At 38.0% G+C, this 27518-nt stretch overlaps 1 protein-coding gene across 6 annotated transcripts in view; it reads right to left on the bottom strand.

Moving 5' to 3' along the window:
- Window positions 1–1216: 1216 nt before the first annotated feature.
- The window catches only part of ZMYND8 (zinc finger MYND-type containing 8), a 48409-nt gene continuing 22107 nt past the window's right edge, over window positions 1217–27518 (bottom strand). The window contains exons 4-22 of one of the 6 annotated variants that reach the window (XR_010081203.1): window positions 25263–25481; window positions 24289–24402; window positions 23378–23470; window positions 21998–22085; window positions 21295–21350; window positions 20762–20839; window positions 19607–19722; window positions 18084–18565; window positions 17596–17736; window positions 14843–14995; window positions 13655–14158; window positions 11112–11480; window positions 9616–9806; window positions 8984–9064; window positions 8231–8309; window positions 7444–7683; window positions 7132–7289; window positions 5081–6848; window positions 1217–3815 (exon numbers count right to left, since the gene is read on the bottom strand). Coding sequence is in view for 5 of the 6 variants with exons in the window: in XM_063404566.1 (XP_063260636.1) it covers window positions 2524–2616; window positions 7132–7289; window positions 7444–7683; window positions 8231–8309; window positions 8984–9064; window positions 9616–9806; window positions 11112–11480; window positions 13655–14158; window positions 14843–14995; window positions 17596–17736; window positions 18084–18565; window positions 19607–19722; window positions 20762–20839; window positions 21295–21350; window positions 21998–22085; window positions 23378–23470; window positions 24289–24402; window positions 25263–25481 (3255 nt within the window). In the remaining variant the exon portion in view is untranslated. The other 5 variants (XM_063404569.1, XM_063404566.1, XM_063404567.1 and 2 more) reach the window with 5 other exon arrangements.

Raw genomic sequence — 27518 nt, 5'->3', positions numbered from 1 at the left:
TTCCAAATTTAACACCTGACTTAAGCGAGTCAAGTGTCTGAGCACTGATTCTCGCTTTTTTCTTAAAGATTCTAGGAAGATTTTGCTTTCTGAATATATTTAAAGGTTTGAAAGCTCTCAGTTTTGTTGCTGAGCTTCTTAGCAGGGCTTTGGGCAGGACACACCAAGGGTCAGGAACACGTGTGTCACACAGGTGTCCCCACTCCCTTCCAGTCACCATGGCACCTTCATCTCTCAGTGCAGCAAGAGTATCAGGATTTACTGTTCCAGGCACTTTATCATGGCTAGAAGAGGGGATCTACATCAGTTTTGTACTTAGGAACATCCAAAAGGCCTGGAAATATTCACAGACATATGTACAGGTCTTGCTCAGTTCTTTCACCTGTAGTTTTATGTATTTCTACATTTTCTACATACTTTACTAGGATTTGAGCACCTGTTATTTTAGAGGAGGAAAGAAAACATCTCTTATGTAGGAAAAAACAATGCTCATTACTAAAAAAAAACCCCTCCACCTGCTGGAACGGGTGTCAGAAAGCAGTGGGGTTTCCTACAATTTGAACATCACTTCCTTTTTCTTCTAACACAAGGCCCAGTTTCAGCATCCAAATTCCATGGGGAAGGCCAAAACATCATTTCAAGCTTTCAAGTTTTGTGCTTTTCTGTAAACAGGAGCACTGGGAACATGAACTGTGGTTGCTTTACAAATGCACAGAACAAGGTAAGTGCAGGAGCAGAAACTTCAGACAATATTCACAGATTTTACAATGTTTCATAAGCTCCCTGGTTTTTTTAACTTAATAATTAAGACACACAGAGAAGAGTCTTGCCCAGTTCATGGCCTCTTGAGGGGCAACAACTGCACTCACCATGAGAGGCTCCGTTTCTAACCCACAAATACACCTAAAACTGACACATATCCATCCAACCCCAATCCAAGCAATGAATAAATGCTACACAACATCAAACTGGACAGCCTTGGATCCACAGGTCCCACACTTCTGAGACAGAAAATGCCAGCATAAGTGAAATTACCTGTGATCTGGAGACTGTGCAGAAATGAACATTCCTCCAGACTGAACCAAAACTGGAAATCCAGGAACACAAAACATTTTTCTAAAACAGTTTAATAAAAAAATTGTGACGTTTCTTGAAAAACTGGAGAAACCCAAAGCATACCGTGTGTGTCACCTGTCTCAGCCACAAAGAAACACAATTGTCAAAAAAGATATTTAAGTTTAATACAAATTTTATACAAAGAAAATGTGAAAAAATACTTCCATATGCTAAAAGCAATTATGCTTCACAAATAAGGCCAGCTAGGCTAGTTTTGACACAACTGCAATTAATGAATATTCTGTTCTCGCTTTTTTTTTCTTCTAATACTTTTTTTCCTCTAATCTGGGTACTAGCTGGAGACTGTACAAACTGCATTCTTATATAAACAATGGGAGAAATCAACATGACTAAAATGTACAACAGAATGTACTGGAATGATATCATACAATTAATTTTCTCATATACATACATCACCTTTGCTTTGTTCAATGCTTTCGTTTTACACAACATACAAAATGGGACTACAGCCTCAGTGTAACAGACAGCATCTCCAGGGGACTTCCTCTCATACTGCACTGCTTCATGCTTACAGAAAAACAGAAATTCCATCATATAAATAATACATGCTCTGGCCCAGCATCCAAAGTCCTTTGTCCGTGTTTCCCAATCCGTGTTTTTCTCCACACCTAGTTCTTGCTCAAAGTCCTTTGAGAGGATTTTTTTAAAATAAGAAAACTGTGAAGCATAGCAACAAACTTGACTTTCCTCATCTTTGATATCAGTAATCAGAAATCCTGCTACAACCAGCTGTTATTACACTTTGCAAATATTCTGATTTTATACCGAATGAAATCTTAAAATTATTTTAACCTTTAAACAACATTAATATTTGTTGTCAGCCTGGTCATTGTGAAAAACAGTAAAAATTGTTATGGATTTCAGGTCCACATAATTTGCCCAATCAATGAAAAGAGATATCCTTCATCACTTGAATGGTCAAAGAAATTCCACAAGAGTTTCAAAGTGCAGAAAATTTTCACTCCAAATGCAACAAGTTGTTCAGATTTTCCATATTAGATTATTTGACGCAGTTTCCCAAGACCAGGTTTTAGCATTAGGTTGTGGTAAGGCTGTTTTAAACCTTCCTTTTCCAACTTCAAATGCTCTTTATAAGTTAAAGTCAATACAAATATAAAAAGGAGATGGTACTCTAATGACATCCACAAATTGTACATTATTTACAAAAGAAGCATAGATTTAATATGGATCTTACCTGTCCTCAGCTTTTCTAAGCCAGCACTAATGCTTTACATTAATGTAGTGTAATTAATGCTTTGTACACATACACAAAGCTAAAGTCTGAACCTCTGAGGTTAATCCAAAGAACTGTGTTTCTTTGTCACATTTCTATTAGATTTATTTATTCCAACAATTGTATGAACTTCTTGTTAGCAGTTAGACTCTTCATACTTGGACTGGCATTGTGGTGTGAACATACTGAACTCCAGTTCTCACTGCCACTGTCCCAGCAGAAGGACTTACCACTACAGGAATGGTCTGTGGATTAAAACCAAGAGAAACAGATTGTTATGTTAAAGGTCACATAAACATGACCACAGAAAGAGAGATTTGTTTTCCAGGGGAAATCCAGAACAAGTTCCAATTTTGTGCAAGAACTAATACCTTTATTACCACAGAATTACCTCATTCCAGGGGAGGAGTAGTGCATTACTTCCCTATAGCCAAGAGTTCCTGTGCTCTCATCACTGCTATAGAATTACAGGGACAGGAGGTGCTACAGGGGCTGCACTGCCTGTGCTTGGAGGGTGAGGGTTTCAGAGTTACATCCAGTTATGTATTTTCTGCAAACTAATACATGGGAAGAGGAAAAAGGGCTAAGAAAATCCTTTGTCATTTGTAAAAGTTCTGACAAATCAAACTGGAGTACAAAAATACCCTTGTTTATAAGTATATTCTCGTTACACGTTACTTAAATCTTTTTCCCCAAAAGGAACTTTCCCCCATGCATTCAGTCTACACAGAAGAGAACAAAGAACATCCATCTGAACAAAAAAAAAAGTACTTAAGTTAACTTCTGCACAAATCATAGCAAAAACATCAGCATTACTGGGAACTGTCTTACACACCCTGTAAAAATATTAATATAGAATAAACTTTACACTTCCATCATACTGATCATGATTTATACATCTCAACAAATGGAGTTTCAGGACATCTCTATAGGTGGTAATTGATTCTACAGATGCAGAGACAAAGGCACAAGAATGTTAAACAATCTGGTCAGGGTCACATCACTCTGGAGATCTGTAAGAGGATTTATTGAACCTAAAGTCTCTATCTTAACCATCCTCCAAAAACGTGAGAAAGTCTAGAAACGTCTCTACCATACAAACTGCAAAGTGTGTTCCAATACAATTCCAGTGATGCACAACTGGTGATCAGACAAACGCATCCATTTCAGTTCACAACATCTTGTGGAAGAAACAGGGAGTGAGACTTGGAGGAACCTGAAAGGGATGCACAGAACTTCCCCCAGTGGTAGCGTGACATTCCAGAGAGGACATGGAAGAACAAATACGAGTTCACTGAAGCCCAAAGTTTCCCCACACTGATTCAAGAAACCACATGAGTGTCTTAATGATATTCCACAAAGACTCTGAGTATCCCTGCTGAGTTGGATTACAGCTCCTCTGTGACTGAGTCTGTGCCTTCCAGAAGCCTACTCATTCCATTCCCTGGAATGCAAAGAAGATGGGTTCATATTTTTACATTATTTTAACTGCAGGAAGATGAAAAAACAAACGTGGGACCAATTTGCTAAGTAAATTCTAGATTACTGTCATTTTGTAATAATTTCAGATGTGTTTACAAGGTTCACTGGAAATGGTACCCAGAAGATACAATGGAAGTTGTTCAGAGGAAGAAATTCCTAGTTGGACACAAAGTGCAAACTGAATTCTAAAGAAGCCATTATGTAAGTCACTGTCAGGACTAGAGGTGGGGAAATCAGGGTTGCCACAGTTGCCTTTTAAACACACACACTTACACACATGGAAATAATTAAGTTTCAGTTCTTAGCGCGATCGGAATATGGAATGTGCGAGACTCCTTAAATGTGTTAAGATCATTCCCTGAGAGGTAAATTTTCCACCTCTGCCAGTTTTACACATATGTACATTTTGCATACATATTAAACATGCACTAAGGTTTAAAATTATTTCAATTGCACGTGCAGTCATTAGAATACAGAGGTGTCTGTAGCTGTGCAAGACTAATGCAAATGTGTACAAAGTTATAAACATGCACAAATAAAGTTGGAAACCTTTCACACCTTCCAATTCTGCTTTACATAACTCAGTACACTTTGTGTTACAGAAAACCAATGAGGGTAATTGCCATTTTTCTGAATATTACACAAAACCACCATAGGATCTTACAACCTTGCAGCTATTCACAAAAGAAGCCTGATGTCTTAGAAGTCTGCTATTGGATTTTAAAACACATAACAAAACCTTATTAATGATAGTTCAGTCCAACCAGGGCCAATGCTGCAAAGGTGCACAGTGGTCTCAGCTGAGACCAAGTGGAATTGAAATGCTCAGGATGTGGGAAGTCTCCATCCCCACCAAGAGCTGTGTTTGTGTGGGATCTGATGGCTGTGAAGCACTGTTTGTGCATGTGTGTATCCACCAGCACACACGTGTGCCCTGCAGCTGGGGGTGTGCACACAAAGAGAGGAACTTCTACAGCACATCAGGCCTCACAGACACAGTGTGGGTAAGGTCACTGTTAAGTCAGATAGTTTAAAACAGTGTATTTTAAGTGAGAAATGAAGTTACCCACACATGGGCTTCCCTGCTGAACCCAGCACAGAAGCAGAGCACGTGCCATGACCAGGGCAGCATCAGCTCAGGAGCTGGCTCTGACATGAGCACTACAGAGCACAACCAGCTGAAATAACAGGCTAATATGGTGTATAAAATACAAAAATCCAACTCACTTTCATCCCATCTACTGTGACTGACACTAGGGAATTCGGATGTCCTTGGTTAAGCCTTTGATGGAAAAAACCCAGGTCTGATTCCAATGCGATTTCTCGTTTCATAATGCTAATGTACAAGACTGCATGGGAGAGACATTGCTGACAAATGCATATCCTTTTTCACAGGTACTGAGATGTCACAGGAATATCAAGCATAGCTCAGAAATAATTAAATCTCTAAATCTCTTTAGGATACCATAGACAAAACAATATTTAAAAGATATTTTAAATGAATTCTATATATTTACATTGATGTTGTGGTCAAGTATATACATGAAACGGACCAATAATGTGAAATGGCCTCTGCCTGTCCTCAGTGCCTTTGCAGGACTTAAAGATTTCTTGCCATGGTGAATGGAATGAAAGGGTGGAATGTTGCACAGCAAAATAAAGCATTTTGCACTGCAAGTTGAGACTATACCAGTGAATTCATCTCTTGATACAACAGCAGACAGAGACAACCCCCCAGAGATCCTGAGCAATTTTAATGCCAGGAACAGCATTGCTGCAGACTTTAAATTATGACACTGTACTTACAATTGTGGGTTGAGTAGTTGCAATAGAGGTGGTGGTCTGTGGTACCTGGACCAGTTTTATAGGCTGGTTGCTTGTCACACCTGTTGCTATCTGCAGAGACAGCACAGCTTCAGTAGAAGCCTCAGCTTTTACAGAAATTCCACCTGGTTGTTAAATATTATTTTGATATGCAATTTATGTCAGATGTTTTCTTTGTGTTAAAAATTTGCATCTTAATGAATTCATAGGTTATTTCTTTGTTAATAAAACTCAAATTATGAACATGATCAATGTATACAGCATGATGTTTCAGGTAGAACATCTATATAAAAGCAATTCCATATCTGTGTGACTGGAATATTCCCTGGCAGGTTTTAGGTCTCACATTCCCTGCTTCCCCAGTAATACAAAGTTTGTGCTGCCATAACAATGCATACAAACATGAAGTGAGCGAACCAGAGTTGAACCAACTTCATCAAAACATTTAAGTGAAACAGCACCTCCTTTTCCCCCTCTTCAAATCTGTTCCCCAAGTTACTCCCTTAGGTGACATTTCAAGCCCAGAGATCTAACTACCAGACAGTAGCAAAAGTGTCAAGAAATGAACACAGCTCTCTAGATTACTATGCTTCCCAATTCTACAGGACTATCTCGATGAGACATCATGCTGGAATCACAATACTACAAAATTAGTTTGCTTTTAATATTTTAAAATACAACAAGGCTCCTACTGATGTGGAGGATCATGTGGAAGGGTTTGAAGGATCAGCCCTGCCCCCTCGCTAAAATTTTTCATTTAATAAATCTTGCAAGGGCAGAAAAAAAAATGATGCCAAAATTGCTAATAGTCAAGCCCTACCTATAAAGCAGAATCTTCTCTATAAACATTTTCTATATATGCAATGTTTAGTCCCTTTTTTTAGAGCATTTGCTCATCCTTGCCTACTGAAAACTATCAGAGTAGATGCTATGGAGGATTTCCAACTGCTCCGTTAACCGTAGATCCGGGTGAAGTGTTGTATCAGTGTTATGAACATTGTGGTACCCTAATGGCAGTCTGTGGTGAGAAAGGAAGTTGGTTTGAATGCAGGTCTTGAGCTTGGCCTCTGAACCCCCAGGCAAGAAGGGCTTGGAAGTGCTGCAGTCAGTATTGCTTATCAGAAGGCAACTTGTATTGAAAGATCCAGAGCAGAAGCTACACTGATGGGTCCTGGAGAGAGAGAGAGAGAAAGAGGTCCAGTGCCCCTTGGCTGGAAGGATGAGTCAAACCAACACGAGGTTTTACTGGGAATAAGTGAAGGGGAAGGGTGTTCCCAGAGAACAGGAGAAGGTTTTTAAACAAGATGAAGAACCAAAACCACAACTCTATCACTCCCCAAAACGCACTCTTTGACATATACAAATGAAATATCCTGGCTTATCCAGGGAAGCCTTTAGGAGTAGGTTTCAGAGAAATCTTACACATTATTTTTGTTTGAAGTGATGATACTCACTGTAACACCCTCTTTGCTTTTATCAGCTGAACCTTCCTTTTCCTTAGGAGTGCTGGCTGTTTCTGTGGGTGTAGACTGCACACTTGAGCTGGGCTGGGCTGATTTATTTAGTGTTTCTGTGCTAATTTCAGTATCTGTTTCTTGCTGCGTTGCAGTGGCTAAAATCAAGGCAAAAAAGAGAATGAGGCCACTACTCATGGGAGCCACTCCACAGCCCCTCCTCAGAGTCACATCTGCACATGAAGAACTGAGTCACTGTGGATCCCTCCACCCACCCAAACCACCCCCAAGCCAGGTAAGAGGCAGCATTACCTGACTGTGTGCAAGATTTCATATGCTCAGGCCAGTGAGCTTGTTGGCAGGGGTAGTCACAGTAGCTGGTATTCCAACAGCAATAAAAGATGGCCTCTTTCTTGCAGTTGGCACACCATTGCTTCTTCTTGGTCTCATCCACTGCTTGTTGCTTTTCCAGTTCCAGCTGCTTCTTCACCTCAGCAATCAAACGATCGCGTTCCTGTTCCAGGCTCTGACGCATCTCAGCCATTGTCAGTTCTACTCAGAATCCAGAGAAAGATGGGTTTGCATTTTCCACCCCTCAACAGCAAGGAGCAAAACAGTAAATATTCATAAGTTTAAAGACAACATGAAATTAAAACTAGCAGTCAGGGTGTTTCCTGAGTTTGGGCATCTATTTCATACCTACTCAACAAATGCAAGTCTTGCATCTTCTTTTCTTATTCTGGCACCATGATTTTTAACCATTTTAACCATTACCTTCCATTTGTTTAACACTTTGGTTCTAGATGTCCCACAAAGGACCAGAATACAGCAAGAGCACAAAAAGGACATATGTAGCTGCTGCTAATGTGCTTTGTCTTTGCAAGCCCAAACTTTTGTTCTGCTCCAATATTCAGAAAATACAGAGGATTCCATCTCTTCTCTCATCTCATTTGTTCATTGGATCTTGGTTTCTTTACAAAGCAAAACGTGTTAGTTCCAAGAGGGACAGTGTGCAGCATCATGAAGCTACACATACTACAAGCATTTCCATTTTCTAGGACAATACCTGACACACTGTTTTGGACTGTCATTTTCATACCTAGATTATGTTTCATTTCTGAAAGTTCCTGTTGATGTAACCATTGAAGCTTTTCTATCTCAATCCTCAAACGTCGAATCTAAATATTAAAAATTTAATAGTTAGGAATAACAACCAGGCATGGTTTGTAATACATAATTATTATTTAAAAAACCATGCCCAAAGTAATTAGGCATTGTTTACTTCAAGGCTCCTTCATATTAACATGAAGACAAGACAACAGTAAACCCCAAAACAAAGTGTGAAGTATTCTAAATATCTCTTTGCTATATCTGCTCACCATAAAGAGCACAGGACTCTTTGAAGACAAAAAACTTCTGTTAAACTTACTCTTGATTCCTCTAAAACTGTCAAGTCTCAAAATTCTGACTGGAATCAAAAACCTATTCCTCAGTGCTGTTTGCTTTTATTAACATGACATTTCTTTTATTTTATTTTTACCTAGATGAGGCTTGGAAAAACAAGATTATCTATTCACTGTGGCTTGGGAATACAAACACCTTTGCTCAAAACTTTGACTTCCTTATTTTGGTTAAAGCAGGTAAACAAATCATCAAGCTTTGAGCTTTATTTGTTCCCATTCACGCTTAGTTTGCACTGCTTAATCTGCTTTTCCCAAGGTTAAAAAAAAAACCCTTAGAAGATACTAAGTCCTGCCCTTAGGGAACATTAAAAGCAGTGTATAGCATTTCATTAAAAATGCAAAACGTTCAAAGTATTTTCAAGAAGCAATCTTTTTAATCTTACACTAACCTCAGCTATTGTACTTCCAGTAGTATTTTTTGAAAGATCATTATATATTTCAGTCATTGTTCCTTTGATGGCATCCATCATCTGAAAAACAAAAAGAAAAAAAAATCTTTGATATATATTTTTAATATATATCACTATCATTTTCTTTCAGCTTTCTATTGGGAACCTATATTGCTACCCTTCTCTCTCTCTCTCTCTCTCTCTCTAAATATATGTAATTTACCTGGTTCTACTTATTTAGAAGGTAGAGCACAACTATTTTGATCAGGACTCTGATTTTTAAGTGTCCTGAACAAGTAAACTGCTTGACTTCTACTTTCCTAAGAAATTCCTGTTGGTATAATTTATAAACAAAAAATACATAACCATGAATTTGGGGAAGCAACTCAATGCAAAAATATATAGTATTCATTGATTTTTTTAATCTAAATATCTAAGGGAGTATGGAAAGCTCATGTCCCCTCCCTCACTGTCACTCTGATGACACCAGTACCACACCACCCTTTCTCTTTAAGAACTTGGCATCTGTTTAATGCATGAACACACATTTATGACAAGTTCCCACCTGATGAAACTACAGGGTGTTTTAAAAGAAAAGTACAACTTTGTTAAAACTTTCCTCTAGAACTTACTTTGCTGGTATATTTAGCAATATCTGCAGCCACATCAGCTGAAGCTGTTGCAATTGGCAAGTCTGTGTTGAGCGTGGAGGAAAGGGTGCTTGCAGATCCAGAGCTGGTGACCATGGAAATAGGCTGAGTGCTTGTGACCAAGGTTATGGTGGATGTGGAAGTGCTCTGCGTGATCTCTTTTTGCTGCACAGCTAAGAAAAGAGAACATTGAGGGCATCAATCACACAAGGAATTATGAAAACAATAGGCAAACATCTACCTTCAATATCTAACTAAATTGTGTGCATGTAACCATTTCAGATTTGCTTTATTTATACAATGGTGCCACCTAATGATTCATTACACAGTGCCCAGCCATTGAACTTGTACATAATTGTAAGGTTTAGAGGTAATGAGACAAATATAACTTTGAAAGTTATCATTTTAGACTGGCCAGAGCAGAAGTCTCCCTCAAGTTCTTATGACTTAGCTACTAGAGAATTTTTAAAATAGTATTTTTTTAAGAATAAAACTTTTAAAGCTATTTTTACTGATTCATATTATAAAAGATGTCTTCATTGCCAATATCCTCAGTAGTGGAATTACTGAAATAAACAATTTATTCATCTTTATGTGCTATATTTTTGTTTATGCCAATTCAGTATATAAGAAATCTATAGATTTTAAAGTTTTTACATGATAGATTTCTAGACTATAATACTTAATATGGAACATTCGCATGATGTGCTCAATAGTAAATATTGAGAAAACAAACTCATGGGTTGAACATGAAGCTCAGCCCATACTGTTAAGGTATGTATTAAAGTTTGAATCTATCAAAACTTTTGCATTTGACTTCTCCAATTTTTACATTTATTTTTCCTCACTGAATATTTCTGTATTAATTTGTGCAGTCTACCAGCAGAAAGACAGTTCTTCAACACTGCTTAATGACAGACACAAAAGCAGTTTGGGACCAGAAAAATTAGAATCTGTAAATGTCTGTAATGTGAACCATCACTTAAACATCTCTCCTCTACAAATCACTTGTGTGCCAGTGGTGTCAGCAGAGTGGAGAATGTCTCCTCATCAGACACAGCAGTAAACATTTCAGTTTATTAACTTGAAATGACAAATGAAGCTGATTTACATAAAGTTGCTGTTAAGTGAAGGGAAGCAACAGCAGCACAGGCTTGTGTTACCCTGTTACTTGTGCCAGCTATTGGTGAAGGCTCCAGCAAAGGGATGGTGAAAAAACAGTTGTGAAAACATTCTGAAATGCCAGAGCTGTTTGCTCAGTAAACTAGCATCAAAGTCTTGTTAAACAACAGGGATTTCAAAGACAAATCCTGGAGCCTGGGTAATTTCATTGTTGTCAAATTATACTCTGAAAAACCCTTCAGATCCGCTGCTTGTCAGATAAAGCTGGAAGCAATTTGTAGATACTGAGGTGACACTGGTAAAGATGCAAGTGGAATAGTTAATGGTTTTAGCATATGAGTTAGAAAAGTGTGTACCTTTAACTGCTTGTCTTGTCTGATATCTTGTCCCCTGAGAGGACTGAGGCTGCTGTGACTGAGACTGCTGGCTCTGCTGCTGCTGCCTCTGTACCTTCTGCATGTGCCATTTCTGAGATGATGTCTGGAATTTATTTGAAGAATTCCACACCACCCTCTGCACAGCAGGGGCGGTTTCCTTGGGCAGCAGAGGCCTCTGCTTTTTCACAGGGCTTCCTGTGGCAGCAGAGGGAGCACTGACAGTGGAAGCAGCACTGGTGGTTGCTGTCACGCCAGCTGGGGGGGTCTGCGATGCGGAGCGGGTGAGCACTGGTGTTTCTGGTAGAGGCTGGGTGCTTGCACTGGAGGAAGGTGGAGTTTTACCTACAACTAAACAAACAGAAAATTGTATGCCAGCTTTTCACCAACACATCTGATTCGTAATTTTCCATCTAGTTTTTGGAACAGACATATATACCTTCCAGTCTGCTTTGAATTATTTTCCTCAAAAGTAATCAATACTCTACAAGTAAAGTCATTTCAGTCTAGCTGAAACTAGTGGCAATTCAGATGCATCAGTAACTAAGCAAAACAAAAAGTACAAAACCAAGAAAAACCAGCTTGACCTCATTCAGAAGATATGTGAGAGGTTAGCACTTCTTAGGATGTTTCTGCCTTACCACTTCCACCCGTCATCCCAATTTCTTTCAGGAGGAAAAAAAAACATTCTAAAAGATTATTGTCTGAGCAATAACTAAAGGAACTCTATAAACATTCTAAACAACAGTGAACTGACATTGAGAACCAGATGCAGATGACACAATGTTGGGCAGGAGGGCTCTCCAAAGATCTTGACAGATTGAAGCCATTGGGCTGGGACAACTTACTCAGGTTCAATAAGGTGCTGGGTGCTGCCCTTGGCCACAGCCACCCCTGCACTACAGGGCTTGAGAGCTGCTCAGCAGAAAGGGACACGTGGGTGCTGGAGATGCATGCCCAGGTGGCCAAGGCGGCCATGGCATCCTGGCTTGTATCAGCAGTGGTGTGGCCAGCAGGACGTGACTGTCCTGCAATACCTGGCACTGGTGAGGCCACACCTCAAGTGTTGTTCAGTTTTGAGTCCTTCAGAAAGGAGAGCAAAGTGCTGGAACAAGTACAAAAAAGGGCAAGGGACTGGGAAGGGTCTAGAAATCACATCCTGTGAGGAGCATCTGGATGTGGACACTGGGGATAGGGGCTAGGGGTGAGTATTGTGGTGCTGGGTGCATGGCTGGACTAAATGATCTTGAAGGTTTCTTCCAATCCTGATGGTTCTGTGACATACTCAGCATACTTAAGATATCTGTGTTTAAATCATCCAAAATTTAGTGCTGACTGTTCCATGCATAACAATTTAGCAACTGGATGATTCTTTCAAAACTGCAGCCAGGAAAAACCTGTCTGAAAGAGAAGGCTGCTGCACTGACAGGGTTCTGGAAAGGGACAAAGACCTTCAGGTTTTCTTGCATCAGATCTCTTTTCCGGACCAAGGCATTCTATTATCTTGTACACAAAGGCAGACTCTTGGAACCATGGACAGGATAAAAGTTATGCCTATAATATACTCAAATATATGTATATATGTATATTTATGAATGGATTAATATATAAATTCACTTTTAATTTTACCTAGTATATGTATGATTTCTTTGCCTCACTGTAAAAGTAAAATTTTAGGATTATTTATGTCAACCATCATTGATTTAGACCACATGGATCAGTGCTTTTGAAATTCATAAAGCTGCCTTACTTAATAATTTTTTAAAAAAAGCAAGAATCCCCAAAATTACAAGTCTCTTATTTTATAAGCCTATTTCTTGATTACGTCATGGTAACATTTATGCATTAAATTCTGTCTTAAAATTCAAAATTCAGGAGCATTAAGTGGTCTTCTAAAGCATGCTTAGTTAATGAATTTAAAACACTATTTTAAATAAAATGATTGAGCCAACATGCTATAAAAATATCAACAAAATATTAAACTTATATGAAAAGTAAAATATTTTAATTAAGTATTTTTAATTAAAATAAGATTTTAATTGAGATCACTTTCCTCTTTTACAAACACAGAGACAAGGTACAATAGCTTAGAGACAGCAAGTGATTTAGTTGTTCTTTTGATTATCACTGAGTGAATTGATTTGAATGGGTTCTTATGCAATTTCTATGTTTGCTAAGTTCTAATTTCTTCTATATCTGAAATGTTGGGAGGTCAGTGGAAATGTAAAGATTTAAGTAAAAGTAGTCATAGTTGCAAAATAAACTCTACATTTGTCACAGAGCAAAAAATTATGGATATTCATAGTTCTACAATGATGACAGGAAACAAAACTGATTTTGTTTAAACCAGAAACTTCAATGGGCACTGAAAACTTTTTTCATAGTCACAAAGGATGAACAATCACTTCTAAAAATTGTTTCAATACAGATATTTTAATCTTAATGCAAAAATAAAGGTGGCAATTCTACCTTTGCTAATAGCCCTACAGAACAGAGGAAAAAAAATGTAAATCATTTTATCCTACCATCTTGTTTAGGAGAAGGTTCTTTAGAGTCTTTCTTGTTTTTCCTTCCTTCACGAGCACAATGATCATCTCCTAGATCGATGACAAGTTCACTCTCAGAATCAGAGTCCAGTCCTAGATGCACAGTTGGAGAGTCTGTTTCATCTTTACCTTTCAGCTTTTCTTTTGCAGGATGCTGTAAATTCTTTCCCTTTTCAGAAAATTCTTTTTCAGTGTCTGAAACAGCCTTTTCCTTGACTGGATCTTCTGTTTTCTCCACTTCTGGACTTGTGCTTTTAAGTTCCTCCTTGTCTTCATTCTGTGCTGGAGGCTTAGGTTTTTTTTTCAAGCTCAACGATTCTTTGTCACTTCTTGCACCTTCCTTGTCCTCACCATCCTCTTGATCATTCTTTGATTTCTGATCCTCATCACTATATTCACTATCACTGCTATCAGATTTTTCAGAATCTTCAGAGTCACTGTGTTCTACTGCAGTATAAACAGCTTCAGATATTTCATTTATTCCTAATTGTGGGAAGGAAAGTACATTCCATGCTGACATCAGACTGACTTGACATTACCAAGAAAATACTCTATATACTGGAACAAACTGTACACATCCCATTACCTTAACTGTCAATCCTTAAGCTACAAAGCTTAGTGCCCTGTCCCAGCACCACATCATATATGAATGAACTTCTACATACTCCAATTAACATTTTTATTTCATTCAATGGCCCTCCTTCCACTGCTTTTTCCCCCCACCTGCAAGATCTTTTGTCCAACTCAGGACCCAATGGTGGCAAATAAAAAAAGGAATTGTTTTTATCCACAAGAAGCCACCTTAAAAAAATCAGCAACACTATTCACCTGATTGTAGTTAGCTACTTACATTCATTCTACTTTGTGCAACTGACACAATTTAGGCAGAATTGTCCAATTTTTCAACATTCAAAGCAGATAAGACTATAATCTTCTCATACTGTCTGCATCAGAATGGTACAAAAAACAGGTTAAAAGATGAAAGCTTTCTGACAAAAATTTGAATCATCAGGTCTAGCAAACTAATTCAGTGCATTCTACTTGACTCGAAGAGGTTGAATATTCTCCGCTCTCGTTTTAAAACACAAAATATTAACGGTTTTACAATTCAAAAACTTATTTAAGTGTATCCTTCTGCTGCCCACTGTGCTTCTGAGGGACACTCACCCAGCTGTGCCTTGCAGCTCTCGATGGTCTTGTCGAGGTTGAGCTGGAACCTGCTGCGGATCTGGCGCTTGGGGGAGATGAGCTGCACTGGGGTGCTCTGCTGCTGCACCGACTCGCTCAGCTCCTTCAGATCCATCTCGGCTTTGCTGCGGTCTGCAAAGACAAACACCAACTCAGAGGAGGATTTTACAGAAACCCCAGATCGCTGTCCAGATAAAACACGTTTCACCAGAGGGCAATGCAGATGATCTGGAACATACTGCACTTTTTTTTGTAATTATGGGCTAAATAATAACTCTAAAATGACTTTACTGCAAAAAATGGATTCTTCCTCTCTTCACACACAAAACACAGGCCTCAGTTATGGGGACAAATTCTCCATCAAGAAATCCCCCCTCAGGTTTGTAAAGCTGTCTGACAGCACCTCTATTAAACTACTGCTGTTATTTACTACTAGGAGTACTACCTTCATAGAGAAAATTAAACAGAAATAAAATCTTTATGAGATTATAAGACACATAAAATCTTTATACTTATCATTTAAAATCCAAAAGTTAGGTCATGAGAATACATATAAAAATGTGGATTATTTCACTGGATAGATTAGAAAATTCAAGAATAGAAGAATGCATTTTTCAGTATATGTCAGCAAAATCTTGAGTTTTCATCTACATGTGTAGAATTTTCACTCTGAAATGCACACATCTGTCTGCAAAGAACACACACTACAGTGCTAAGGGTAAAACTGTCTTAGCAACTAAATTCACAATTTTGCTTCAATTTTCCCATTTCAGAGGTTCTATTTGTATAGCACAGTCCCATCCTTTACCCTTCGCCAGGAGTGCTGACATTCCATCAGTGCTCAGGCCACTAAACCAGTTGGAGTTAGTTGGGGGAAGAGAAAGGACCCATGAAGAAGTGGGAAAAAATGAAGAGAAAAATTACATTTGGCCAATTCAGCTGCTTCAACTGGGTCGTGGTAAGATCAGATGGGCCAATGCCATAAGCTGAGAAAAACCAGAGGCCATGGAGAAAGCAAAAGGTAACACTGGCACAATGTCCATTTGTGCTTTATTTTCAAGTTTCATTCTAGAGCAGTTAAATATGACACAGTGTTGCCTTATTTTACTACACACACACATATATATATATTTAGAAACATTTTCTGTTGAAGTACAACTTAGAGAAAAGTGAAATAAATACGAAGGGCTGAACCAATGATTCCTCTAACCAGACATCCTTTGTAAGTTTGAATTTCATATCAAGGTACATTCTTACTGTTTCCTGTTACCCAAGGGCAGGTCCTATACTATCAGAGATATGTTTTTCTTCCCCCCCCCTCCAAATCCTTGTATATCTTGCTCATTCACACCTCCATATTTCAAATTAGCAAATCTGACAGTAGCAACAGATGGTTCATTTCTGTTATTTCTCCTTCCTTGTTGGTGAATTGCAGACCACAGAGTCCTCCTAGCACTCTTCTGAAGATACAAAGTGTCTTTGTTTTCTGGACTCTCACTTTTGTTAATGCAGAGAGAAATCCTGTTCATGTCACGTATGACAATGAGTCACAATGAGTTATATTGGAAAAATTCTAACATCCACAGAACCCATGTCTGGCACAGCCGACACTGTTAATGAAGAAGGGTTGTTATTTTCACTCTCATCACCAAAAACTATATTTAATAAAGGAAGTTCCCCTAAACCTGAGAAGAACTCCACAGACTTGTGCTTGAGATCATACAAGCACTTCTTTTATGGTATTACTGATGGACCATAACATCAGATTTTCCAATCTATGCTATTTATTCAAAGTGCTCCAGCTGATGTCTCCCATCTGTGGCTCACACAACTGCAGCACTTCCAAATGCACTGTCACCTCAGATGAGGTGACAAACACCTGCAATGCAGCAGAAGAAATTAGTTCTACTATTATGTCCACACATATGACTCACTGAAAAATAGACTTGTGAGCTTGTATCCAGAATAAGAATAGCTGTAAGGTACTGAAGACATTCATTATTTTAACTTAAGCCTTCCTGAAATACCTGGCTATCACCAAGAGGCAAAATCCTGTGTTCTCTGTGTAACATCACGTGGAGGTAAAAACTTGCCAGAACTGAATCAGAACACTCACAGGAACAAAGCACGACTGAGCAAACTGATTTACATGTTTGGCTGGCAGAACTATTTTATTGACTTAGTACTTACCTACTCCATCTTTCAAAATTCCACAATCCCAAAATTTACTTCTAGGGAGTTTCAAGACTTCAAGAATTCTGCTAATTCCTTTCATCCATCTATCTCCCTAGAGAGGGATGATCAGTGAGGAGGTGATATGAAGGCAGCAAGAGAGAAGCCCTAGTAAATCCTAATTCCTAAAGATCACAAGAAAATCTTGCCATCAATTCACTTGAGAGAGACTGAGTGGTGAAGAGCAGCAATGTTCATGTAATCTCAACCTTTAGAAACTTACCTACTGTTTAGACACATTCATTTGTACAGTTCAGCTAAGAAAAAAATTATCCTTTAACCACTTCCTTTCATCAACAAGAAACAATAACGGAAACTTTCTTTTACAAGATAAGAAACCCACTAAATCTGATGCAACAATAATTACATGTGTGCCTCATTTAAAGACCTTAGTTCATTTAAAGCCACATACAAGCACGTTTGTTCATATTATGTTGCATTGTCACCACCATAATTTGCTCAGATGTAAGAATATTAGGTTTTAAAATGTCAAAACTAACCAAGGTTAAGATTCAGAATGCTTCCTGGAGTGGAAGTTCTTTCTTGCTTAGCAGAAATCGGCGTTGATGCTTGAGGTGAGAAAGGTTTGGGGCTGCCTGACAAGCTCCCTGCTTGACCTGTCCTTGTTGCTGCTGGGGAAGCTGAAAAAGTACAGAATAAATAAAGACAGATTTAAAACCAGAACACGTATGCATGACAATTCTAATGTTTTTGGGGTTTTTTTCCCACTCTCCATTCGCTTTAATAGTTACAACTATTTCCTGCTCCTTAAATTGAACTGGTTTAGTCACTTTTCAAGATTATTCATTCCTTGTCAATGTGACAGAAAGAACTGTTCTTTCTTATCTGTGATACTGAAAGCTATATTCAACTCTTTTTTAAAATTTCTTCATAAATCAAGTCATAACACAGCCTGTCTTTAAAAAGTACATGGAATAAAACTCCATTTTAGTCCATTTCCAAAGTTTTGTGCCTCCTTTTTTTTTACCTGTATTTTTCTCAATAAAGTCCATGGATTCTTCACTGGCACTAAAATGACTGGAAGTTGCTTTTTTCTCTGCATCCTGTTCTACATCAGACCCAGTGTGAACTGATGAGTTTGTACTCATTGGTGACCGTGGCATATCTGTCAGCGAAATCCTGCGACCTGTGCTACTGCTCAGCATGGACTTGCTCATCAGAATCTTGGGTGATGCTGTCATATCAAAATTCAGTTTGATCTTCTCCTGTTTGTCTGTCTTTGCAGTTCCAGCAGCTGGGTTTGCAGGGTCTAACAACATTTGGTACTGATTGTTGGGAGTATATGGTGTCCGGAAAGGTGCATAATTAAATACTCCGAATTTTCTACGAATGTTATCAACATAAACCTCCATTTCTTGCATTGCACTATTGAAGATGCTTTTAGTCTTTTTCACAGAAAAAGGAATTTCTTTAGACATGAGGTAGCAATTATTTATTGGAACCCAGGCCCTATATATAAAACAGAGAAATAAAAGATAATATAACTACATTTCATACTGTGAATTGACATTGCCAACTTTTATGCACAAACTAATTTATTTTTGCCTAATCATAAAAATATGAAAAGCTCAGATAATTTTAAAGAACCATCATTACTTTCTTTTAATATTTCAATGCTTAGTTTTGGTAAGTAAGCAAATTGCATGCCTTGGATTACCACTGGCTTAATTTACTTTACTCAGTAGAATAAAACATGACTTAACACTTGCCAAGTATGACAAAATATTCCTAATTGGAACACTTGTGTTCCAATAGCAAGACAGCCACTGCTAAACAGTCTATCTGTCATAGCACAAAAAAGTAAAAAGTAGGTAAGGAAATGAATGCTTCACAAGCACCTTCTTAGAAACATTTTACACCCCAGGCCAGGTTGGCCAAATTCCTCAGTGTCAGGAAAAGTTCTATCAGCAAGTACTGGACAGATTTTATCTATCATGAAATAAAGCAGACCCTGAAACTGCCTCCCAAGGTCCAAAGATAGCAGGAACTTTGACCTAATTATTTCGTGGTCCTGTATAGGTGGGTTTTTTACAGCACATGTTATTATAGATTTCTATTTCTAATTCATGACAAATCAACTTGTATTCATCATGACTGTGTCCATCTAAGCAGAGGATTCACAAGTACAGAGAACTCCCTTCAGAGCAAAACTGGCATTTTCAACACAGGTTATATTTCTGTATTTTTTAAATCTACAGGTGTGTGTATATTCCTGTAATGTTTAGACAACATAAATTACTTCATTGGTTTCTTCCACCTTTCAGACCTACAGCTCTCCCCAGCTGTATTAAGCTGCATACTGACCACATTATGTATGCATCTTACAGACACGGCTCACGTTCTACAGACACCATGTAAGGAACTAAAACTGTGTTTGCTACACTTTGTTGGGGTCAAGGTTCTAAAGAAGGATCCAAAAACTTGTAAGCACACAAAACTACAAGGTGAATATTTTAAGTAGAGCCAGACATCCTTTTGTTGAACTCCCACCTGTCATGTTGGCCAAAGAAACGGGCATCGACCTGCCCATCTTTATCCCTCAGTGCTTTAGCAGGCCAGAATGGAAAGCCTTTGAGTTTAGCCCAGACCAAAGGGTGGGGATTGCTCTAGAGGAAGAGGCAAAATACACAGTAAGAAAATGTAAGCAGTACTACCTTCAAATTTGATAATAAACGTGATCTTATAAAAGAATGTATGTATTACTTAGATTCAATAAAGATCCAACGTGCACAAGGCACTTGCCAAATGCAAGATTCCATTTTCCTATAAACTATAATAAATCCTGAGAGGATAAAATGATAAAATTATATTTAAAAAACTCCCAAAACATAAAACCTTACACATCTTGATTAAACTTATTGTAATTGCACTTCTTAATTCATCTATTTTTGATTAGTGCCCTTCAAATATATAACATAACAGAAGTTAGGCTAGATCCAACCTTTGAAATGCTCTGATTTTCATTTAGGCTTGTGTCTTGGAAGATCATAAGACACTAAGAAGTCCTTAACTTAGGGTAAGCACTACTTAGCAACAACCAAAACATCAGTGTGTCATCCATATTATTCTCATACTGAATCAAAAACACAGCACTGTTCCAGCTGCTAAGAAGAAAAGGAACTTTTCTTATCCCAGCTGAAATCAGACCAATCCAAGAAATAACCTGATGGATTACACACTTCTACTTAGGAATCTTAGAGTGTCTTCCCAAATCCAGTTCAGTATTAAACAGGAAGCACACAACCTATCAATAGGTCACAAAAGAGAAGTCAAGTCTAAACTGATGCACATATGCAGAAAGAGACATTCACATTTCAGAAATCTGCTGAGCACTGAGGGTACCACACGTAAGCACTGCTGGCACAAGGCAGCTACATTCTATTTGAGGACAGAGAACTTGTGAATTGGTTGCTGACAGTCTTTACAATTATTTCTGACTGGAGCAATCCTTTTATGAAAGCTGCAATCTCACAGCTAAGCAATTGGAGACAGTCTGACTCCACAAGGATGATATCCCAGCTTGATAAACTACAGCAGCTTTCCTTGACTAAGTAACCACCACAGGTTTAAAACAAAGAGGGGTAACAGTCAAATGAGAACTGCTGGTTTCATGTAGTAGCTAGACCACCATAATTCTTAACTTACACAAGGCTCACAAAACCAATTCTCGCGTTTTTGGCAAGCAGCTAAATAACATTCCGGACACACTTCGATTTCATTCATCTGGAAAGAAAAAGAAAAGTTATTGGGGAGATTAATCAGAGTCCAAAGTGTGGTCATTTGCATTTATTCAGAGGAAAATCATATTGTTACAGTAGAAGAACCACAAAAAGCACATCTATGCATCAGAAGATGTTGGTCTCTTTTTCCAGCTCCAAATATTCATTAACAAGACAGAAACCTTTGAGCAGAATCCATATATCCACTTTCTCCTCTTTCCTCCCATCCCCACAGGTCTTAATTACAAATAGTGAATATCCTAGTGGAAGACACATTTGCAATGCCTTTGCCCAATGCCATTCTGTAGGCCATGGATATGCATACCTAAATGTAAGGAAACCTATAAAAATTATAAATCTGTAATACACATCTTGGAAAATACATATTATGTCACTCACAAATATATGACATGTAATACTAAACATACAGAACAATTAATTTGATTGGGGCACTCATACCTCATGCTCACAGATTTTGATGATGACTTTTGCTGTTTGTGTCAATTTGTGATTTCCTGAGGAAATAATAAAATGCTTTAACCAAGAAAATTGTTATGGTAGAACTATGATAAAATCAACAGTTTTCAGCTATAAAAGTAGTCCATAAAAACAAAAGAGCACATCTAAAAATACTATGTACAAACATATTCATCAACCACATGCTTGCAAAAGCAGAACGTCAGCACTCTTCTTCTCCATGTAACATAATCTTTAAATGCTCCTTTTTGTAGCCTATTGCAGCCTTCCCACCACTGACACACTCTTTCAGTGAGGGAAGTGCTGTATGATCTTCTCAATTAGGTCTCAATTAAGTGCTGTACAATGCAAAACATTAAAGCAATTTGGGGGTTGGAACTAAATGATGCAGATTGGATCAGGTCATGTGAGGTCCAAACCATTCAATGATCCTATGAACCCAAACCATCCCAGGATTTTACCTTATTTGAAATGTTTTCTCTAAGGTGGAATGAGCAAGCGATAGCACAGGTTGTATCTGGCCCTATGGTTTTATTTATACCAGTTGTTAAAAAAATTTTTGGTTTTTAGGCACTATGGTCATTCACAGGAAGACACTTTCAGTGTAGAAGTCTACAAATTGCTCCCTAACTTTAACTATGTCAAAGTTCCATATCTGAGGATGGAAGTACATCTTACTACCTACCCCCATTGTAAATAATGCAGTTGTGCAAAATCCATTTGGCATCAGCCAAAAATGCTTCAGTGCAACCGTACATTTTCTTTTTAACATTCTGTAAAGAAGAAATTAAGAATGTATCAGGAAACAGCAGTAAAAAGTGACAGCTTCTTCCTGAATGTTGTGTCCTATCAGTCATACAATAAATAAAACTGGCCCCTGGAGGTGTTCAAGGCCAGGCTGGACAGAGCTCTGAGCAATCAAGTCCTGTGGAAGGTGTCCCTGTCCACAGCAGGGGGCTGGAACAAAATTAACTTTACAGGTTCTTCCAACCCAAATCAGGCTGTGATTCTATGATAGTAATTTACTGCAGATTTATGATTCTAAATGCTTAATATCTCTCAAATTCAAGGTGCCTTTTGAATGCCCTGAAAATGCATGAACTGTCTAAATTAAATCTAAATAGTGAATTATTTAGATCAACATCTCAAACAATTCCAAAAAAACATGTTTCCTAACACAGCATTAGGAACACGGCATTTCTGCAGAAAACAGTCTTTTCTTTCTTCTACTGATGTATTATCACTCTACAGCAGTTTTAATTTTTACAAGACCCATAAAAATCCTGGTCACAGTACATTAGAATGTTTGATATTATAGTCTACCTAGTGGGTAAAGCAATTTGATTAAATGAAATCAATCCCATGGTTTTGTTACCATACTTTATACAATAAAGACATCGGCCTCCACTGTAAGGACACAGAGAATCAAAACTTGTCTTTTCACCAGGTCCTGACAGAACAAAGCTCTCCCATGCTTCATTCTTCATTAAGCAATGGAGAATGGAGAATTTCTTCATTCTATGTACTTTCAAATTAATACTGAACTGAGAATGAAAGTTCCATTATCCACCTCTTGACTGTTTCTTTTTTCTTCTACACCTCAGATGCAGTGGAGATTACAGTATTTGTTGAATGATCAGTAAAAGGAGTCTGGAATGACCCCTGGATATATATCAAATGGTCCCTAATTAATGAACCAATGATACATATTGATCAAATGAAACATAAGGTAACATAATGATCAAATGCAAATCCTGCTAAAAGAAGTCTCTCCAGGAGTTCATTTATAGAATCAGATTAATTTAATAGGAGGAAGTCAGCAGTGTAAGCTTATCTTTTTCACACTATTTTGTCTGAGCATTTGTTACTGGCTCAGACAAAACAGTGAAGTTCAGTTAACACATGATTGTTTTTAAGCTGTAAATGAACTGACTTTCATATTAACCAAGAAACCACCCCACCCATCAAAATAATTTCAAACAACTTCTCTCCCCCTGCCATCAAACATTTTAGAAATGTTACAGATAACAATCAAACTCAAGGAACCTGTTAGCTTCATACAAACCTTCTCTAATGTACAAAGGTCCATTGGATGAAAGATATATTCTGCATAATCTGGGTGTTGATCTAGTGAAACTGGCTTTTGAAATGGCTCTGTCTGTTAGGGGGAAAAATAACCACACTGGTTACTACTACTGAACAGTTTCATCAATGACACAACACTCACTTATTTTCTAATACTACTTCCAGCTGTGTCATTGGACAAAATTCTTCAAAGGTAATTATAAAACATTATGAGGCAACAAATTATTGGCAGAACATCAGAACTAAAAGGTCTCATTTAACTGATTTTTCATATGCTGGACATTATGAATGGCAAAAGTCACAAAAATTGGGGGATTTGTAAAAGGTACTGTTGGGATTTACAACACACAATGGCACATTTTAGACACACTGAAGGAAATTTCCTCAGCATTTTAGAAGTATGTGATACAACCAACTTCTACAGTAAGAACACTTGCTAATAACAGATAAAAGCTACATTTTCAGCACATATAATCAATAATGCAACAGTGTCAGTGCCTAGGGCTCCTGTCCATATAGATATATTGGGAAGAGATCATGTCTCCACATTCTCCTTTTATGTCTAATACAGCATTGTCCACTTTCAGAGAGTAAGAAACCACTACCTTCCACTGGAAAACCACACTAATTACACTGTACATTAATTACACCAACTGAAAATACATCCACAAGTTACATCACAAAACTACATTTTAAATGCACTCCAAAACAGTCTGTACAACCTAAACTAATCTGTCTGTGCTAGACAGGTGGCAGATAGAACAGAAGTTGTCACAGACAATCTGATAAACTAAACTAAACATTCATAATCCACTAAAGGAAACAGACCCCAGATTATGACAAACACATGATCCAAGTATTTAAAGAAGAGAACAACCAAAATTTCCTTACCCCTGGTTGTTTCATTTTCTGTAGTGCAAACTTCAGTAGATATGATAGCTGTTCGATGGTGAGCATTGTCATTGCTTTACTCTGTGTTTCTATGCATTCTGCAACTGTGATTTTCTGAAAGTTCAGAAAAAAACCTTCGTCAGCAAACATTTCTAGATAAATCCTTCTCCACTGAAACGTTCTAGCATTCAAATAAAGATAATAGCTGTTTTATAAGAAGTAAAACACTTCTGATAATGCAGTGTTAAGTACTTCAGATGCCTGTTTTACCTGCCTTTTGGCCTGTCTCTGTTATCAAAAATGAAGAAAAAAAGGAAAAAAGGAAATGACCAGAAAATTATCCAGAATCTTCAAGATCACGCAAAGTGAATATGTGAATACATAAAATTCCCAAATACAGTGTGGGTTCAGAGCAATGTGAGAGAGTGAGAAGGTCACCTGGGCTCTCATAAAATAAGTGATCAGAGGAAAACATGTCATAAACCATTGCTTTCACTACAGATAAACTGGATACTAAGCATTCTCTCCCCAGAAATCACCAGAGAGGAATGATTAAATTCTTCCACAGTAACAAAACACCCACTTGTTTATGTAGACCCTATAATGCAATTTTTTTCTACACTGTTGAAAAGCTGGTCAGCCCACAGAAGAAGCACAAGTTCAACTAGCAAAAACTGCAGAATGATTTCAGAATTACTGGTGCCTGATGAAGAGATCACTCTTTGAAATGGTGCTTCTCTAGAGCTGGAGACACAAAGCAAGTTGGAGACTTGAGGTAAGAAGGCAAACACAAGCCAAACACAGAGGAAAAGCAGTGATGCAGACCCATGGATGCCTCCTCTTCTGTACAAATTTTTCTGGTACTTTGACAAAGAGGCAATGTAGAAATAAACCAGAAACATTTCAGAACACAAAAAAAAAGCTGTTTAAATCTCAAAACCAAGAAAGAAATCCATTCCTTATATCCAACTAACCTCACATTCTGGGCAAAACCAATCCCCCTCTGGTTCGGCTGTCAGTTTCAGACACTTAGCATGATAAACCCGAGGACAGAGCTCACAGCAGAGGACTTGGCCTTCCCGATGACAAACCCAGCAATAGAAATCATTCCGTCCATCCTGTGGTACAACATCAACAGGGTCTGTGGTGAGTGGCTGCTTCATATAGTAAAACGGACCATGTCTTAGTTCTGACTGAAATGTAGGCAAGAAAAACAGGTTTGGTTTCAAAACAAATTTGCATTTTTTCAAATCATAATATTCATAATATATAAGCAAACAGCAATTTACAGAGTTTGATTAACATTTATGCAAGCACAGTATCTTAGTCATTGCACAAAATCATTCATAAAGAAGTTTACTGCTTATTGAGATGTCGAATGACAATTTACACTCAAGACCAGATATAATTTTTTGTGGCAAGTGAGGGCATTGAGTGCAAGACATGCAATTCAACAAGAGCCAGCAAACACTTTCAGCTTCAAGAAAGAAGTATTGCTATAGAAGCTATTACGCCCACTAAACTCAGAATTTCATGGGGCCGTGCAAGCTAAACACTGAGATATTTAGTGCTGGCTAAACCTGGGACAACTGGAGAAGTTAGTCCTGAAACAAGGAGTTGAACACCATGCAAATCTGTGCTAGTTTGCAGCAGTTTATAGCTTTGTACCACGAAGCAAGCCAATGCTGATTTTGATTAATAAGGCAAATTGTAGAGAAGGACGACAAAGGAGCAAATTCACATTCTGAGCAGCCACCTCCACTACAGGAGAGATTTCATTCACCACCTAAAGGCATATCACAGTTCAAGACTCACATCTCTACTGGTTTGCCTGCACTAGAAAACAGTGTTAACTTTGTAACCTGCATGAACTGGTCTTCCCCTTGAGCCTGACAGCTCAATGACACAGCTGACGCCAAAATACAAGTGAAGAGCCTGGGATGGCTTAAAATGGGTCCAGAGATACCTAAAGTTTGTTATATCATCTTTGAAGAGCTGCGAACATTTATTGGAAAACTACTTTCTATTTATTAATGACAAGGGAACTCAAATTCTCTTTCTGGTCTTCATTATAGGGGTGGTTTGATGAGGAGGGAAACAGCCTTGAGATTTTTTCTCTTTTAATGTGACTTTTTTGTTTGATGTAAAACTACTTGCTCATGACTTCACTTGTAATTATCCAAACACCTGTAGGCTGAAGAATCATTTTGTTGGATTCTCAGGTCATTTTGCAAGTGTCCTACACCATTTACAAATCTGCAACTTCTGAGACTCTCGAGCTGTCACACACCCAATGTGATTCACAGAACAGGGCAACCAAATGTGTGTTCTGTACCTTGGAGGCATCCTGAACAAAATCAGTCACACGGGGTATAAATAATGTCCCCAGAAAGCACCAGCATCCCACTTTGAACCATGGCATTTCTAGATACCTAAAGTTACAAAGGAGGAGGTCTAATTATTTGCAGGAATAAGGGATCTTCAAGGTAGGAGCAACAACCCACCTGAAGATGTTGTATCTCAAAAAAAATACCCAAATTATCTAACACTATATAGTATTTTAGGCAAAGAAAGGATGTTATCCATAAACACTCTGCCATCTAAAATTTCACATGAATTTGTGCCGGTTTTGGTGGTTTTCATTTTTCTATTCTACAGATGACAAAGCCCAAAGAAACACTTTGTTCCTGCCACAGAAATGGGGAAAGTGTTACTTCTGTACTTTCTATATGAACACATTTAATGACACAACATGACAAGAATTTCAGAAGGATGGTTCTATGAGATCTTGTGGAATAAGGGGAACAGCGTAAGGATTTAAGTCCATTTCAAATTAATTACTACAACAAGCATTCAAGCAAAGAAACCAGAATGAGGAAGGGAAAGTTGTAATTTCCAAAGGAGAAATATGTTTTGTTTGCAGCTAAATGCACCACAGCTGTAAGACCAACATCTCAATCTTGTATATGTGGAAATGCAGCTATGGGGCATTTCCTCTACTGCAGATAAAGGAAATTACCACAGGAATTTAATACATATTCTGACTTTGAAGTGGATATAAGTAGTATATCCACACTAACTTTGTAAGATTCAAAGATTCTGCTTTAAGACAAACATAAAACCTGTGAAACTTCCACAGAAATCATAACATCCAAACTGAAGAGAAGTCAATTTTTGCTGGAACATAAGATGAATTGGTTTTCTGTTCAAGGATGCTTTCATCATTTAGA

This window comes from Prinia subflava, chromosome 8 (genome assembly GCF_021018805.1).
Source record: "Prinia subflava isolate CZ2003 ecotype Zambia chromosome 8, Cam_Psub_1.2, whole genome shotgun sequence".
Taxonomy (NCBI): Eukaryota; Metazoa; Chordata; class Aves; order Passeriformes; family Cisticolidae; genus Prinia; species Prinia subflava.
The sequence above is the reverse complement of the archived record's forward strand: the minus strand, read 5'-3'. Positions and strand labels throughout refer to the sequence as shown.